Here is an 18927-nt window from a genome sequence, read left to right on the forward strand (position 1 = left end):
GAGCCCGATGCGGGACTCGATCTCAGGACCCTGAGATCATGACCTGAGCCGAAGGCAGCGGCTTAACCCACTGAGCCACCCAGGCGCCCCATACTGCTTTATTTCTTGAAGAATTTTTCATCCCCATATATTCTTGATTAGCATTGCATAATATGGACATACTTTATCTGTGTACAAAGAGGATTCCATTGATTTTACTAAAAAACAAACAAAATAAATCTATATAAATACTCACAAATGGAAGAAATGGTTATTTCTATACCTTGGTGCCAAACTTATAAGCATGCACATGAAATGGTCTGGCCCTTGCAACTTCTCTAATATTATTGCATATCATTCTCCCCTTTGATTACTATACTTCTCTTCTTTTCCTCAAACCCGACCAACTCATTCTTTGACTTATTCACCACTGAATACCTAGCAGCTAAGAACACAGTAACATTTTTTCTTACAGTGACATATTTTTATCAATTCAAAAACATAGGTTGAATAAATGAATGAGTGAATGAAATTCTACCTGTCTAACCTCACTTCAGATAATTTCTCATCCACACTTTCCGTCCTAAAAATACTGAGATTTTAGATACCCAAATGAGGCCATTTTCTCATTCACTCTTCCATATCACTGCACATGCAATGTCCCTTTCCTCACAGGCACCCATCATTTATCCAAATTCCTATAGAACTTTGAAGTCCCTAAATGAAATTACGTTTAGACTCTCCTCCATGTAAAATTAGTGCCACTTCTATGATTCCACCATACTTTGCCTTCTCAAAACCTGATTTGTGTTTAACATTTGGTTAATAATAATTCTAAATTATTACTATGCCTTCCTATTACTGTACCCAGTACTCGCACACATTATGTCATCAATATCATCCTACAAGTTCAGAGTGTTTTGATATTCAGCCCTAAGCTCACCAATGAACAGATATAATATCAGGGGTGGGATTCAAGGTCTGTGTGACTTCAAAGCCCACTTTCCATTATGCAAGAATACCTATTCAGTAAGTACTTGAATAATACATTCCTCAGAGTGACTACTTGATTTTGCATAAAGTTAAATGTTCATCTTTAGTATCTATGTAAATCCAATCAAGAAATGCAATCAAGTAAAATAAAAGTACATTATATATTTCTTCAAAAGAGATAGACAAATAGGCTAATAAGCACATGAAACAGTGCTCAACATATTCTTCAAAAAAACTCAAGTCAAAATCACAATAAGCTGCCACCTCATACTCAGTAGAAATACTGTGACCAAAAAGACAGACAATGAAAAAAATGTTGTCCAGGGTGTGGAGAAATTTGAACATTTATACAGTGCTGGTGGGAACATAAATAGTGCAAGCACTTTGGGAAATAGTCTGACAGTTTCTCAGAAGGTTAATACAGACTTACCATATGATCCAGCAATTCTTCCTAAGTATATACTCAAGAGAAATTAAAACACACAACCACATAAAACCTTGTACATGAATCTTCACAGCAACATTATTCATAATAGCCAAAGAGAAGAAACAACCCAAATGTCCATCAAGGATGAAATGATAAATAAAAGGTAATATACCCATAAAATAAAATGTTCTTCGACCATAAAAAGGAATGAAGTACTGATACATGCTACAACATTGATGAACCTTGAAAACATTCTGAGTCAAAGAAGCCACTTGTGTTATGATTCCATTATATGAAATATCCAAAATAAGTGTATCTCTACAGTAAGTAGGTTAGAGGTTTCCGAGGACTAGGAGAAGTAGAGGGTGACTGCTAATAAGAACAGGTTTCATTTTAGGGTGACAGAAGTATTCTAAGATAGTGGTGATAGCTTATAACTGCAAATATACTAAAAACAATTGAATTATTCATGTTAGGCAGGTGAACTGTATGGTGTGTAAGTTATATGTCAATAAAGATGTTACAGGGGAAAAAAGGAAACTGATAGACCTAGATCTACCTTTGATTTTATTTATCTGTGACATGGGAGAATAAAGTACATTACAAGGGTGCATTGGTGGCTCAGTTGGATAAATGTCCACCTTTGGCTCAGGTCATGATCCAAGGATCTGAGGATCCATCCCCACATTGGGCTACCTGCTCAGTGGGGAGTCTGCCTTTCCCTCTTCCTCTGCCTCCACTATATGGTTTTACCAATATTTCCCTTGAGATAACTACTATCTTCAGACTACTAAAATTTGTATGGATCCTTTACATCTATGTTTTTGTGCTTTTGCTACATCAGCATATATACTGTAAAATATAGAAAATATTAAAATATATATAAATACAATATAAAATATTTTAAGCACATTTTTAAGATTATTTATTTTCGAGAGAGGAAGTGTAGTGGGGAGGGGCAGAGGGAGAGGAAGAGAAAAACTGTAGGCATACTTCATGGTGAGCATGGCGCCTGGCCCAGAGCTCCATCTCATGACCCTGCTATCATGACCTGAGCTGAAACCGAGTCAAATGCTCAACTGACTATACCATCCAAGCACCCCAATATAAAATATGTATTTATTTTGTGTTTTATATTTTAAATTAATTTTGTATTTAGTTTTGTGTTCCTAAGGTAAATAAATAGTAGTAGAACAGGTCTAGGAGTGAGCAATTTCTACTCTATTAAGTAGATAGTAGTTATCTCAAGGGAAGAAAGAGAAAATAGAAGTGGAGTGCAGAAAAGGCTCCAACTTTATGAGCAACTCTTATTTTTTCAAAGGATTCAAAGAAATATTGTAAAATGTTTACATTTGCTAAATCAACATGAGTATCCATTATATTATTGTCTGTATTTTCTTTCAGTTTGGGCATATTTTAATTTAGCCAATAAAATTATACCAACATTAATGTCCACTTTTGAAAACTGTATTATTGATATATAGATGCTAACTAACAGTAGGAGAAGCAAGGTGAAGGTCATAAAGTAACTCATCATGCTTTTTTTTGTAATTCTAAAATTAGTATAAAATAAAAAATTATCATTTTTAAAATAAAAACAATAAGGTATCAAAAATTATTAAAAACATGTACTTGTAGGGGCACCTGGCTGGCTCAGTAGGTAGAGTGTCCCATTCTTGATTTTAGAGTTGTGAATTTGAGCCCCATGTTGGGTATAGTATTACTTAAAAAAATAAAAAATCTTTAAAAGAATGTACATACTCGCCGACATGAAGTAGCGATGATAATCCTTAGTATTACTTTGAGAAATCAATAATATTTAATATATTTTGAAGATCTTTTTTAAAAGCCCAATTAAGTGATGAAAGGTCAACAATTTATATCTTATCAAATTTGTGCCTTCTCTGCAAATTGTGACATTATTTCAATGTGCACCTTATTTTAGCATGGAAATCTCCAAGTTGGAAGAAATCTTGAGAGAATAATGTCAGTGCCCCAACTACAAAGCAAGCTTCCATTTCAAATCATTTCAGAAAGATGGCTGTTCCCCTGGAGCTAATAGTATATTATATGTTAACTTAAAAAAAGAAAGAAAGAAAGAAAGAAAGATGGCTGTTTCCATTGTTTAAAATCCTTCAAAATGGAAATAGCATTACCTTTATTAACAATGCATTTCAAAGCTGCCAGTCAAAAAAGTTTTTACATATCTGTTTATTGTCTACTTCCATACATTAGAAAGTAAGCTCCATGAAAGCAGGGAATTGTTTAGATCCCAGCATCTAAGATAATGCCTTGCACATATTGAAAATCCAGTAGGTTTTTAAGAAAGACAATATATGATTGTTACATATAAGATCTTATTTTTCTTTTCTTTTTTTTTTTTTAAAGATTTTATTTATTTATTTATTTGTCAGAGAGACAGCGAGCGAGAGCGAGCACAGGCAGACAGAGAGGCAGGCAGAGTCAGAGGGAGAAGCAGGCTCCCTGTGGAGCAAGGAGCCCGATGTGGGACTCGATCCCAGGACACTGGGATCATGACCTGAGCTGAAGGCAGCTGCTTAACCAACTGAGCCACCCAGGCGTCCCAAGATCTTATTTTTCTTATTGCTTAATATATTTCATTATTCCTTTATCCCTTGTTTGTATGTTAAGTAAGTACACTTGGAGTTTTAATTGTCCAATTTTTAGTAACAGCTTATCTTAAATAATTCATTTAGTCTCTTTCTCTTACAGTTAAAATAAAACATGTGTTTTAATACTAAACTCAAAGATACACCTGTTACTAAAGTAAGACTTCTTTGCAAATATAGTTAGCAGAAAACATTCCACTTAATATAATACTTTCATTAATTATCTGCAAATCACCTGCTGGTTGACATTTGCCATGTAAAATAAAGCCTTTGAGTCTCACATTTTTACTTACATACTTATGTATGGTTTATGTGAACTCTTTCAATTCCCACTGAGATTACCTGATATACAAAAAATTCTTATATTTAAATAATATTAATGTTAAGAATTAAATCCACTCCTCCCAAATCACCTAGGGAATGTAAAGTTAAAAAAATATATTTATTACTTCTTGATTCTAATTCAAACATTTCTGAAAAAAAGCCCAAACCAATTTAGAAAACATTACAGAAGTAAAAGAGGCAAGATATAAGAAATCACTTAACTTTTAATTAACAATATTTTAATTTTAATAGATTTGTATAGAATTAATATAACTGAAACAATTTTGAGTTTATTATTTGTGTGTTTGTTGTTCTTGTTTTAACAGGTTAGACCTTATTAAAGTTCATATAGTCACTTCCTCAGTAATATATAAAATTTACAGAAACATTTGTGGGAATATAACAAGTTGGATGTGGGAATGTATCAATCAATTACTGGCAGGATGGCAATATAGAAAGCAGAAAGTTAATGTCTTACTGGCTGGAGGAGAGCACAGAGTGCTGCAGACAGATGGGAATTCCTGGTCTCAGGGTTGTGAGTTTGAGCCCCAGATTGGTGTACAGATTACTTAAAAATTAAAAAAATAAAAATAAAAATAAATAAAAATACAAAGGAAAAACATGGTTGATATCACCTTAACCAAGTGATCAAAATTTGTATCTATAATACTTGAAAAAAATCATAATCATGTGCATCTTGATATGCTATAATTTAAAAAAAACAACAAATATTACTCAGTGTTATTCCTGAAAAATTATGTATAAATTTAATTTAATTCTGAGTAAACATCAGAAAATGCATATTAAGGTACATATCATGAAAAACACATATATGTTTTTAAAATGTCAAAGTCAAGATAAAAGAAATTAAGAATTAATTCAGATTAAAAGAGAATCTTGAAGAAGACAAGACAAATAAATGCAATGTATGACACTAGATTAGATACTAGCCTGAAGGGGAAAATACTTATAAAGAACATTAGGACAACTGATAAAATTTGAATATGAAATGTAGATTGTTAAATACTACTACTGTATCAGAGTTAAATGCCTTGATTTTGACAACGGGACTATGGTTATGTGAGAGAAGTATTTGATCTCAAAATATACAAATGGAACTATTTAGGGGTAAAGGAAAGGGATATCTCCAGATACTTGCAGAGGGTACACAAAAATCTTAAAATGTTTGCCCGGGACAAGCACTTCCAGTCAAGATAGAGTAAAGGGATCAAATTTCCTGCCTGAAACTATTTTAAAAGCAAACAAAGTATATAAAATGTCATTCTGCAATACACTAGACATCAGAAAATGAAGGGCAGTGATCCTTGAGAAACAGCAATCAAATTAAGCTCTAGCATTACCCCAGCTACCACCTCGAAAATTTCCAGTCCCTGGTACAGAGTAGTGAAATACAGGAGAGCCCAATGGACTCTTAGTGTTGAAGAGGCAAAGCAGAAAATATGAGAGATCACCCTAGCTAGAATTTATAAGATTAACTACAGGAGAAGAAAAAGTTATACAAAAAGCAAATTTTGGAAATTTCCAGAAGTAAGTTCTTGACAATTCTAATCACAACATGGGTGTGAAGAAAGAACCCAACGCCAGGGAAAAAATTTCCCAAAAGTGTTAGAGATCACATAACCCATCACTCATATAACATGGGATAAAGGTCTATTCCCACCCAGGCCAACTAGAAAACCCCAAGATTCACAAGGCATTGTACACCAGTGTTCAGAAGGGACTTAGCTCAGTATTGGGGAATAACCACCCCTACACTGAGCATTGCTCCTATCCTGCATAACAATTTTTTTTTTAGAGATTTTATTTATTTATTTGACAGAGAGAGATCACAAGTAGGCAGTGAGGCAGGCAGAGACAGAGGGGGAAGCAGTCTCTCTGCTGAGCAGAGAGCCCCATGCGGGGCTTGATCCCAGGCCCTGAGATCATGACCTGAACTGAAGGCAGAGGCTTAATCCACTGAGCCACGCAGGTGCCCCAGCATAACAAATCTTAACAGGAAGACACAAAAGAATCAAGATCCAAGGAACCTAACTGCATTCTGGAAATTAGAATTTCTTTAAAATTTATTTATTTGAGACAGAGACAAAGACAGAGACAGAGAGAGTACAGGTGGGTGAGGGGCAGGTGGAGAGGAAGACACAGACTCCTTGTTGAGCAAGGAACCTGATGTGGGCCTCTATCCCAGGACCCTGGGATCATGACCTGAACTAAAGGAAGCTGCTTAACAGACTGAGCCACCCAGATGTCCCCAGAAATTAGAATATTTATTACAAATAAATCCAGTACCCCAAAAGGTAAAATAACAGAATGTCTGATATCCAATCAAAGACTGCCAGGCATGCAAAGAAACAGGAAAATGCAACACATAATAAAAAGATTTATTAGTCAATTGAAACTGATTCAGAACTGACAGAAATACTAAAACTAGCAGACAAGATCTTTAAAACAGTTTTCATTCTTTCTAAAGCTTTATATTTTCCCAACTTTTTATATCTCCAAAACAATGTGGAAGATTAAAAAATAATTAAACTACTAAAGATGAAAAAATTTATGCTGTGTGAGATGAAAATATAAATTAGATGGTACTAATGACCGATTAGACACTGAGGGGAAAAAAATTAACAAATGAGAGGACACAGCAGTAGAAACTACCCAAAATAAAAAACACAGAGAAAAGAGAATTTAAAAAAATAAACAGAACATCAGTGAGCTGTGGAACAACTTCAAGCAGTCAAATACAAAAGCAGGTGGAATCACCAAGAAAGGAAGGGAGTAAAACCAAAAATATATTTGAGGAAATAATGACTAGAAATTTCAAAACTGATAAAATCAGATATAATTATCTCAGCAACTCTAAACATGAAGGAAACTATTTCAAAATACATCATAATCAAATTATTTAAATCAGTAGTATATAAAAGACTTAAAAACTCTGAACCCCCAAATTAATCTGATTAATATTTTTAGGATATTCCACCCAACAATAGTGAATACACATTCTTTTCACCTCAAGTGCACTTGAAACATATATCAAGTAAGACCATATTCTGGGCCATAAAACAATTCTCAATAAGTTGAAAATTATTTGAGTAATACAAAGTATATCTTCTGACTGTAAAAGAATTAAATTGGAAATAAAAGAATGATCTCAGTAGGGGACAAATATTCAGAACTAAAAGCAGTGCATGGGGAAAAGAAAAGAAATAAAGGGGAATTAAAAAGTATTTTGAGGTGCACCTGCGTGGCTCAGTGGCTGCCTTCGGCTCAGGTCATAATCCCAGGGTTCTGGGATCAAGCCCCACATCGGGCTCTATGCTCAGCAGGGAACCTGCTTCCTCTCTGCCTTGTGATCTCTATCTGTCAAATAAATAAATAAAATCTTTAAATAAAATAATATAAAATAAAAAGTATTTTGAGCTGAAACTACAACATAAATTTGTGGGATGTGATAAAACTGAATTTAGAAGGAAATTTTATAACACCGAATACATACCAGGAAAAGCAGAAAGGTCATGAATCAATGACCATAGTTTCTGCTTTAAGAAACTACAAAGAGAAGGGCAAAAGACAGTAAAAATTGTGGCAGAAATAAAAGAAATAGAAAACAAAAAAAGAATAGAGAAAACCACCAAAGCCAAATTTGAGATGGTCATTAAAACCCTAGGCACAGTGACTAGGAAAAAAGGAACAAAAATTAATGATATAAAAAAAGAGGTAACCTCATTCTATGTTCTGCGGATGTTAAAAGGATAACAGGACATTGTGAACTACTATGTCAATATCTTCTACAACTTAGATGAAATACATTTCTTGAAAGAGTCAAACTATCAAAGCACACTCAATAAAATAACTTTATAGCCCTTTATCTCTTAAATGATTTGAATTAGTAATTAAGAACTATCCAACAAAGAAAACTCCTGGTCTAGATGGCTTCACTTTGTTTACCACCCAAAATATTTGCAAAAGAAATAATACTAATTCTATATGAACTTTTTCAGAATACTGAAAAGGAAAAAATATTTTTTAATTCACTCTGGAGGTCAACATTACCCTAATATCAAAACCAGACCAAGACATTATAAGAAAACTACAGAACAGGGGCACCTGGGTGGCTCAGTTGTTAAGGGTCTGCCTTCAGCTAAGACATGATCCCAGGGTCCTGGGATCAGGTTCCGCATCGGACTCCCTGCTTGGGAAGCCTGCTTCTCCCTCTCCTACTCTCCTTGCTTGTGTTTCCCTCTCTCGCTGTGTCTCTTTCTGTCAAATAAATAAAATTTAAAAAAAGAAAGAAAGAAAGAAAACTACAGAACAATAACTCTCATAAGGAATAGATGAAAAAAGGGGCCTATGAGTGGCTCTAGTAGATAAGCATCTTTGGCTCAGGTTATGCTCTCAGGGTTTGGGATTGATCCCCACATCAGGCTCCCTACTCAGTGGAGAGTCTGTTTGTCCCTCTTCCTCTGCCCCTCCCCCAACTCATGCTCTGTCTCTCTCTCAAAAAATAAATAAAGTTTTAAAAAAAGAAATAGATGCAATAAATAAAATATTGCCAAATCAAATCTAATGATATATTAAAAGGAAAATACATCATGGCCAATCCCAGGAATACAAGATTGCTAAAATATTCTAAACTAATCAACACACTCACTATATTAATACACTAAAAAAAGATGAAGAAATAAAACTACCTTTAACCTCGAAAACGTGATTATCTTTGTAGAAAATCCAATGTGATCTTTTAAAAAGCTACTAAAACTAATAAATGAACTTAGCAAAAGTACAGGATACAAACCAACTGTATTTGTATATACTAGTGATAAATGATTATAAAATGAAATTTTAAAAATATCATTTACAACAAGAACAAACAAGTGTGAAAACATTGAAAAATCACAAAACATTGCTAAGAAAAATTAGAGAAGACCTAAATAAAGAGACATATCTTTTTGTAGGTAGGAAGAATCTGCATTGTGAAGAAGTCAATTCATTAGGTTTAGCACAAACTCAATAGGAGCAGATGACACAAAATCATGAACAGCAGCAGGCAAAGATCATTGAGGGCCATCAAAGAGGTCTGCCTACCACAGGCACCAACATTATTAACACAACATTATTAAAGTATCTCCACATTATTTTTTTTTTAGTCCTTATAATTCCTCTCAAAGGACTCTGGAACCAGATTACCTGGTATAAATCTTGGGTCTTTTAACTAATGTGTGATCTAGCCAATTATTTCACTTCCCTGTGCCCAAGTTTCCTCATCTATAAAATGGAGATAACAGAACTTCTCTCATGTAGTTATTGTGATGTTTAAAAGATTAAACATCTGCAAAGCACTTAAGAGTTTGGCACATAATAAACAATTGCATAAATACATCCATAAAACCAATATAGACACTAAACTTACTACTCCTTAAAAATAAGTGTATTTTAGAATAGACCCTTCTTTAAGTATTTAATGATGCCCATTACAAGTAAACCCCAGTTTTAGTCAAGGTGTGTAAAAAAAAGGTAGTTCATTAAATTACATGTATTTAGTCAAACATAGGCAGTGAGAGAAAAATATCTTCTTATTTGCACTTTTAATTAAAGTTTAAGAAGCAAACATAGGTAATGCCTGGAATGACCATAATCGTTATTTACCTGATCTTAGTTTGTGCCTATTGTCTAGGCATACCTGCCAATGGTACCCTCTCTCACTCTTAAAACTGTTCCAGATTGCACAGGAAATTAAGGTTGCACAAGTCTATCACAATCCTTGATTGGAATGGAAACTGAATCTAGATAAACACACTTGAGTAAGGAATCAACAAACCAGAGATCAAATGAATCAAACAGGGATGAAGTGAATCTGGAAAAGGAAGAAGGGTATGGGTGGTTTGGATAACTAAGCATGAAAGAACCAGAGTAGTAAAAGAAAAATAAATGTCTCAAAATGCCCAAATAACAAAATCAATTCATCCACAAACTGAATTCAAGATTCCTCTGCTGCCAATATATTGGCATATTCTTAGAAGTCTAGTGATAGTTCATAAAAATTTATCTGGCATTTCCTTAAGGATTAAAAGAAATCCATAAATAAATACCAAATAAAAGTTAATGTATCACATTTAATTTCCTTTTCCTATCTGTTTTAATATATAATCATGAAGGTAATATATAATTCTGATAGATACATTCTATAAAAATTAAGAAAACTTGCTTACATTCACACACTATAGGCCAAGTCGTAGCAAGAAACTATTTTTTATAGCTATTTTCAATCTCCCAACTGAAAATATTAGTTGACTTTGGAAATTCTAATCCCTTTAAAATCCAGCAGCAACAAAGCAAATAGTTATGATCCCATAAGAGGATAAATATGTTCATTTTAATTAAAGACTAAAATATGTGACTTGGTGTGCAATTTTTGCATCTGTATTATGAGATATATTTATATGTCCTATGCATTTCATTAATAAAAAACTGAAAATGAAGTATGATTATTAAAGAATAGCCTAGTAATAGAGGCATTGTTAAAAAATCTGGATCTTAACTTTTCAAGAACGTAGTCAAGAGGAATGAAGTCCTGATATATGCAACAATGTAGATGAACCTTGATTGAAAACACTATGCAAAGTAAAAGCCAGTCACAAAAGACTACATATTTTATGATTCCATTCATACAACCAGTCCTGAATAGGCAAAGCTATAGAGACTAAAAGTAGATTAGTAGTTGCTCAGTCTGGGGCTGGAATGGGAAAGATAAGAGACTGGGTGACAACTTCTTATAAGAATGATGGAAATGTCCTAAAATTAATTACGGTGATGGCTGCACAAGCCTGTAAATATACTAAAAGCCATGGAGCCGTACATTTAATGGGCAAAGAGTATGGCCTATGAATTATATCTCAATAAATCTATAATAAAAAAATTTAGGTTATAATTCCTGTCTGAAATATATATTGTTGTATACTAGTATATTAAAGATGGAAACATGATTCTAATGTTTGATAGGAGAGAACTCCAGGAAATTAATATATTAGTCTGTTCATGTTAATTGCTCAACACTGGTACAAGAATACTCTATGTCTCTAAATTCCTACTGATTTTCAGACTATAAAAAGATTTCTTGAGTGCTTTTGCCACAAAATAAATTTAGAAAATGTCTTTACTTGGGGGGAGCCTGAGTGGCTTAGTCAATTGGGCTTCTGCCTTCAGCGCAGGTCATGGTCCCAGGGTTCTGGGATGGAAGCCTGCATCAGGCTCCCTCCCGGCTCAGTGGGAAGCCTGCTTCTTCCTTTCTCCTCTGTTCCTACTCTCTCACTATCTTTATCTCTCTCTCTCAAATAAATAAATAAAATCTTAAAGATATTTTTTAAAAAGAAAGAAGGAAATTGTTTTGGCTTTAAATTTGGTGACTATTTTCTGACTTCACGTGGGAATATAAATAATTTTTAAATCTGTCAAATTGTAGATATGTACTCCTAAGCACTATTAATTTACTGTGTCTAATACAAAGATTAATTAGAATAATATGAAAGTTTTATAAGATGTATAACTTTTTTTTAAAGATTTTATTTATTTGACAGAGAGAGAGGGAAAGAGCACAATCAATGGGGATAGCAGACAGAGAGAGAAGAAGAAGCAAACTCTCTGTTGAGCATGGACCCAGGCATGGGGCTAGATCCCAGGACCCAGGGTCATGACCTGAGTGGAAGGCAGAGGCTTAACCAACTGAGCCACTCAGGGGCCCCAACATGCATAACTTTTTAAGTATATATATACAGTTCCATTTTATCTTCTTAAATTCTGTTTGTAGAGTTTCAAGTACAAAATATTAATCATTGCTTGACCTAGTTATATAGTATCATATGCAATTATTTTTTTAAAATTACCAAATGTCCCCTCATATCAGATATCAGTACTACCAACACTCATGGGTACTTGCAAGCTGGACCCCTCTTCAAGAGAAATCCCTTGAATCATGACATCCCCCATGAAAGAAAGAGAGATCTTGTGATCCTCAAAAGCCTTGACTACTGCTGCAGAAAAACGTAGCCTTGACAATTAAGAAACTTTGAAATCTTCACTAAGGCTAATCTCAGCTAACACAGGTGAATAGAGACTACATTGCTGGAACTTTCCCAGAGCTAGAAACACCATACTCAACCCAGCCAGTACTCTTACGCTCACAGACGAAGATCCTTCTCTCCCAAAATCATTCCATAAAATCTGGAAAAGTTGACTATTCCATTAAATGTATAGATATTAACACAAAGCTATAGAAAGATGAAAAATCAAGGAAATGTGACACCACCAAATGAATACAATGATTTTCCAGTAACTGACTGCAAAGGAATGGAAATCTACAAATTGACAAATAATTCAAAATAATTGTTCTTAAAAAGTTTGGCAAGCCACAAAAAGACAGATCCACAACTCAGCGATATCAGGAAAAGAATGTGTGAATAAAATCATAAATTCAAAAAGGAGATCAAAATTATATAAAAGAATCAAATAGAAATTCTGGAGCTGAAGAATAAAATGAGTGAAATTTTTAAAAAATGCAATAGAGAACAACAGCAGACATATCAAGCAGAAGAAAGAAAGCATGAACTTGGAAACAAGTTATATGATATTACCCACTAAAATCAAAAACAAAGACAAAACAATGAAAAAACCCTACCTAAATTATGGAAGATGACAAATGAAATATTAGCATCATGGGAGTCCAAGAAGGAGAAGAGAGAGAAAGAGGCAAAAAGCTTATTAAAAGAAATAATGGCTACAAACTTTCAAGATCCAGGGAGATATATGAACATCCAGGTAACACACTGTACACTTAAAGTAGTACTGTCAATTATACTTTAAATTTTTTTAAAATTTTTAAATATTTTATTTATTAGGTGCCTGTGTGGCTCAGTGGGTTGAGTAGCTGCCTTTGGCTGGGGTTGTGATCTGGGGTCCTGGGATCGCGTCCTGCTTTGGGCTCTCTGCTCAGCGGGGAGCCTGATTCCTGTTCTTTCTCTGCCTGTCTCTCTGCCTACTTGTGATCTCTCTCTGTCAAATAAATAAATAAAATCTTTTAAAAACTATTTTATTTATTTATTTGACAGATCACTTGTGATCTCTCTCTGTCAAATAAATAAATAAAATATCTTAAAAATATATTTTATTTTTTAATATTTTATTTTATATATTTTATATACCATATTTAATATCTTTTATATAATTTTTTATTTTTTATAAATATATATTTTTAACCCCCGGAGTACAGGTATGTGAATTGCCAGGTTTACACACTTCACAGCACTCACCATAGCACATACCCTCCCCAATGTTCATAACCCCACCCCCTTCTCCCAACACCCCTCCCCCCAGTAACCCTCAGTTTGTTTTGTGAGATTAAGAGTCACTTATCTTTAATAAAATCTTTTTTTAAATATTTTATTTATTTATTTGACGGAGATCACTTGTGACCTCTCTCTGTCAAATAAATAAAATATCCTTTAAAAATATTTTATTTATTTATTTGACAGAAAGAGATCACAAGTAGGCAGAGAGACAGGCAGAGAGAGCAGGAAGCAGGCTTCTCGCTGAACAGAGAGCCCGAGGAGGGGCTCAATCCCAGAACCTGGGGATAACCACCTGTGTCGAAGGCAGAGGCTTAACCCACCGAGCCACCCAGGAGCCCCTATACTTCAATTTTTTAAAAAAATTTGATAAAGCTAGCTGGTACATAACAAACATTCATTATATAAACATATATATACATATACACTTATGTATACAAATAAATGAACAAAAAATTAAAATAATGTGTATATATAAATAGTTTTTAATATACTCTTTGATGTTAATGCAGTATTTTTTATACCAGATAAAACAATTTTTTTAAATTAATTAACTTTTTATTTAGAGAGAGAGTGGGAATAGAGCAGGGCAAAAGGAGAAGCAGAGAGAATCTTAAGCAGGTTCCTCATTCAGTGCAGAGCCCCATGCAGGGCTCAATCTCATGACCCTGATATCATGACCTGAGCCACAATCAAGTTGGATGCCCAACTGATTAAGCCATCCAGTCACTCCCAGAATTTTAAATTTTTTATACTGCTTATTTATTTATGTCTAGTCACAGTGACCGATAGCTTTATAGAGCAGTTTGCTTTAAATTTATATCAATATAAAAAATATTATTTGCTAAGAGAAGACAGTATTTTGAGTTTTCATACTTTCATTTTTTCAAAAGTAACTATTATTACCTAAGTAACTACAGTTCCAAGTGGTTTTCTGCTTAAAACATTTAAATCCCTGAGATAAAATCTGACCTAGTGGAGATAAACATACCCATTAATTTTTTCTCTGGAATTCACAGTAAACACATTATACATTCTCTCTAGTGAGCTGACATTTCAAACACAAATCATGATCTTACCTATAAATGGTGAAGTCATAATCCTGAATATGGTAATGGATGAGTTACATAAGGCCATGAAAAATGGTAATATAAGAGCAATGAAAAACATTAATATAAGAGCATCTACAAAAATTCTTTAATTTTACTAAAAGTAGTAGTATGATTTAAAGATATATTCAGTTTCACAAATTAAAAATACATAAGAAAGAATCAAGATGTTTAACCACCCAACAAAAAACTCTATATATTATAAATGACATTCATCAGATTTAGAAGTCACTCCATGGCCTTAATAATTCACTAGACTTTTAATTAAGTAGATATTTAAATAAGCTAAAAGTTATTTTGAGAAAACAACAATTCAAAAAGGCACTCTATGCTGCCCCTAAGAGGTATTTTTCTAACCTCCACTATATAACCAATCAAAAATGGTATGAGATACAAACTCTTCAAAGTACTGTCCTGTTAAATCCTGAGATCATTCCCAGTACTAGTCTGACCTTTAGGAGACAAATTTAAAAAGAAAATTTTACATTCAAACTTCGGGCATCAAGAAAGCACTCAAAGTAGCTTATAGAAACAAGGAAGAGCTCTGCAGAGGATCAGAAAAATATCTGCACCAATTCAGAGGAACAAGACAGCTGAATATTGCAGCCAGTGCAAAGAAAAGATGGCTAACCGCCCAGATAAATTTCACAACTCACACTTCTAAACGTGCACTCTTTGTATAGCTACTGTCATTTGATGCAAAAACTAAAAATTGAATGCACATACAATAACAAAAATATAAAGCACTAGGAGTCCACTGGGCATTGTCTTTTTGAGGAGAGTTGGGCTTTATAAATATAAACACAGAAGCCAATGTAAATTATCTGTGATCATTTTGCTAACCATATATAACAAACATTTTCCTGTAGTAATTTCATTGACACTAATCATATCCATATATATATTTTTATACAAATGTTTCTATATTTGCACAATTCTTAGTGTATTTTTAACTCCTCAAATACATTTGGGAATCATTCCAGACCACAAGACTCTGAAGAATTGCAGAATTTATCACACTGACATGTCAACACATATGAATACAGAACCCATACAATGTTGTTTTTATTCAGCAAGCATGTCATAAACAAAATTTTCTAGTTTACAATGCCAGGTAGATGAAGTCAATTATAGTAATTAGAATTGTTTAAAAAAAAACAAAACTCAGAAGCTTTAACTCTACAACTTAGCTAACAGGGACATTTTTTAAAAAGTTAAAGTCACTTTATCTTCTGGGATCTCAAGATTCTGATGCCATGTAACGTTATACTCCCTCCGTATAGTTTAATGTAGAGTCAATGGGCACACCACAGAAGAAATACATGTTAAATACTATCTTGCCAATTAAAGAAATAAGATAACAAAGAATATTTCATTTTACTAAGATAGAATAATGCTTCCATTTTGCTTATTCTTTTTTTCATTTTTAAATACTGATAAGAGGTCAAAAGACAAGTTCTTCCTAAATGATTTAAGCATGCTTCTAACCAGTCATAATTAAGGTATGAAAAAACTAAGACAGCTAGCATAGTACAGTCATAGAAGACAGGATTACCAGGGTTTGAGATCTGTGCTTTCACTTACTTGAGCAATTAAAGTATTTTAAACTAGTTTCCTCATTTTTTACATGGGAAAAATAATAATGGTATCTATTTCACAGAGTTCTTGTTGGAGAGTAAGGAATAAAAGGATCTGAACAAGTTATGTAAAACTGGAAAGAAATATATAAATTCATTGCATTATCATCAAATAATAATTTTTCCCTGAGAAGCAAGCTATCAACATGTAATGTAATAAATGTGCTTCTTTATATTTAGACCTTAATTAAAATATTTTTAATTAAATAAACATTCATCCAAGTAAATTGTGTAACTATTGATGTCCTCCCTTTTAACAATTTGGAGATAAGAATAATTAATATATTTTATAACCAAGAATGATGACTCAGCTTTGTTTTTAAAATATAATCTCATACTTTTTAATCTTTGTTTTATTATGTATTTTGTTCAATGAAGAAAACATACATGTGCTTCCAATTTAACCTTAGGAATAGGTATCAGTTGAAGGAAAGATGTTTATTATATTTCTAAGTCAACTCTAAATATATTCTTTTTTCTTATTTGGTTCATTTGATGCAAATACTGTAATAGTGTAATATATTCTTTCTCAATTGTGATTAACAAATTTACCAGTTTGCTTTCAATATACTCATTACCTGAATGAGGCTTTAGACAGAACCAAATATAGTTAAAATATCAAACATAACAATCAAAGATAAAATATTTGCAACAAACCATACCTAGTAATAAGAACAGCATTATCGTGGTGGGCAATCCCATTTTCTGGAATGGTGTTTCCATCACTTTGGTGAGAGAGAATGGATTTCTGCCATTTACAGAAGCTATCGAGGGACTTGTCTGCATGGTGGTTTATCTCCAAGTTTGGCTGCAATACAACATGCATACCAGAAATGTTCCAAACAAATTACTAAGGTCAGTTGTTAAAACTTTTGAAGACTAAAGTGGGACTATAATTAGAAGCAGTGGTTTCTAGGAATAAACTCTTGCCAATTTTTATCTCTGTAATATCTGACCTAGAGTTAGTGTACTATTGAATATTCTTTCCCAGTTCTAGCTTTAATGATCATGTGAATATATGTGATTCTCAGCAACCAAAACCACTATTAGTAGATCTGCCATGCAAATGCTCATCTTTATACTGAAACATATAATATACATATATGGAGCCTTACCATGACATAGGAGTTACATTATTATAAACTACTTAAAATATTAAACGCTTAGTATATTCAACTAGAACTTCCTAAAAGGAATAATAATAAAATATTTTATAATACATAATTCTATAGCCTGTTTATTAAAGGTTTTAGATTTCTAAACTAACTCATTCTTACCTGATCTTCTGTAAGAACAATTAAGCGGGCCACTATAATATTCACAACGTTTCCTAGGCTGGAATCACGGTAAAGTTTGGCAACCTGACCTCCAGAAAATAAGAAAAGACACAAAGTCAGACAAAAATCATAGGCTGATTGTTTAGTACTTTTTTAAAGAATGGTAAAACAATTTTTCATAAATTAAACCAATTTGTATATAAAAAGATATTATTTTATCCCATCTCACTTAGAATTCTACCCTCAAGATGCCTCCATAAAAGATTTTTATATAAATCTACCTCAAGAAATATTTTCTCCTAAAACTGAACTATAACATAGTCATTAAGCGGGTGAGCTGATGTTTCAAGTTAAAGAAAACCTCTTAAATAGGATTTATATGACCCATTCAAAAACACATTATCTAAAATGAACAAAAGTTCATCTTTAAATTTATTTCCTATGGAACTGAAACATTAATATATTAATTCTTTCCCATTTTAGATGAGTAAATTCTTAAAATCATTAATTCACATTAAAAATCCATGACCTTAGTCAAAACCACAAATTATTAAGTTAGAATATTATATAGAGGCATCAAACTTACAATATTCATCACACTCAAAATGTAATGTTCAATGTCTTTGCGGCCATGGTAGCCCACCATCATTTTGTCTGCCACTACCAATGTCTCCACAAACCGCTCAATGCTTACTGATCTCTTCTGTCTGTGGCGGATATGCGTGCCATTAATTGGTAGTGAAGAAGGAAAAGTAGATGTGTCATTCAGCCACCAAGGTTTGCCACTTCTTATGAGGTCTACAATAAAATAATTAACTAGTTCAGATAGGTTCACCAATGAAGCTTACTTCTTTTTAAATCTTTCATATAGACATGCTTCTTATAAATTTTCAAAAGTATTAAGATATTTCAGTGAGGAGAGGGGATAAGGAAATATAATAGTGAGAAAATTAAACTCTTTAAAGTTTTCAAAATAATCCTCTTATTTGAAACAAATTGAACATTAATAACATTCAGCTGGTCATAAAAACAAAAAATAAGCCTAATGAATAAAATTATTTTAAAATCATCATTGCATATTATTCCAGTGACTGATTATGTCATAATATCTTAAAATATAGATGTACTTTATATATAAAGTTTTCTCAAAAACAACTAGAGCATTAACTTTATAAATACCATAAGACAATTCTGA

At 32.9% G+C, this 18927-nt stretch overlaps 1 protein-coding gene across 1 annotated transcript in view; it reads right to left on the reverse strand.

Moving 5' to 3' along the window:
- Positions 1–18927, reverse strand: part of ADAMTS6 (ADAM metallopeptidase with thrombospondin type 1 motif 6) — a 309107-nt gene that overhangs the window by 265339 nt on the left and 24841 nt on the right. Inside the window, exons 5-7 of the mRNA XM_059417959.1 lie at positions 18319–18530; positions 17733–17816; positions 17118–17263 (exon numbers count right to left, since the gene is read on the reverse strand). Of these exons, the coding sequence (XP_059273942.1) occupies positions 17118–17263; positions 17733–17816; positions 18319–18530 (442 nt within the window). The remainder of the gene's footprint in view (positions 1–17117; positions 17264–17732; positions 17817–18318; positions 18531–18927) is intronic.

Source organism: Mustela nigripes, chromosome 12 (genome assembly GCF_022355385.1).
Source record: "Mustela nigripes isolate SB6536 chromosome 12, MUSNIG.SB6536, whole genome shotgun sequence".
NCBI lineage: Eukaryota > Metazoa > Chordata > Mammalia > Carnivora > Mustelidae > Mustela > Mustela nigripes.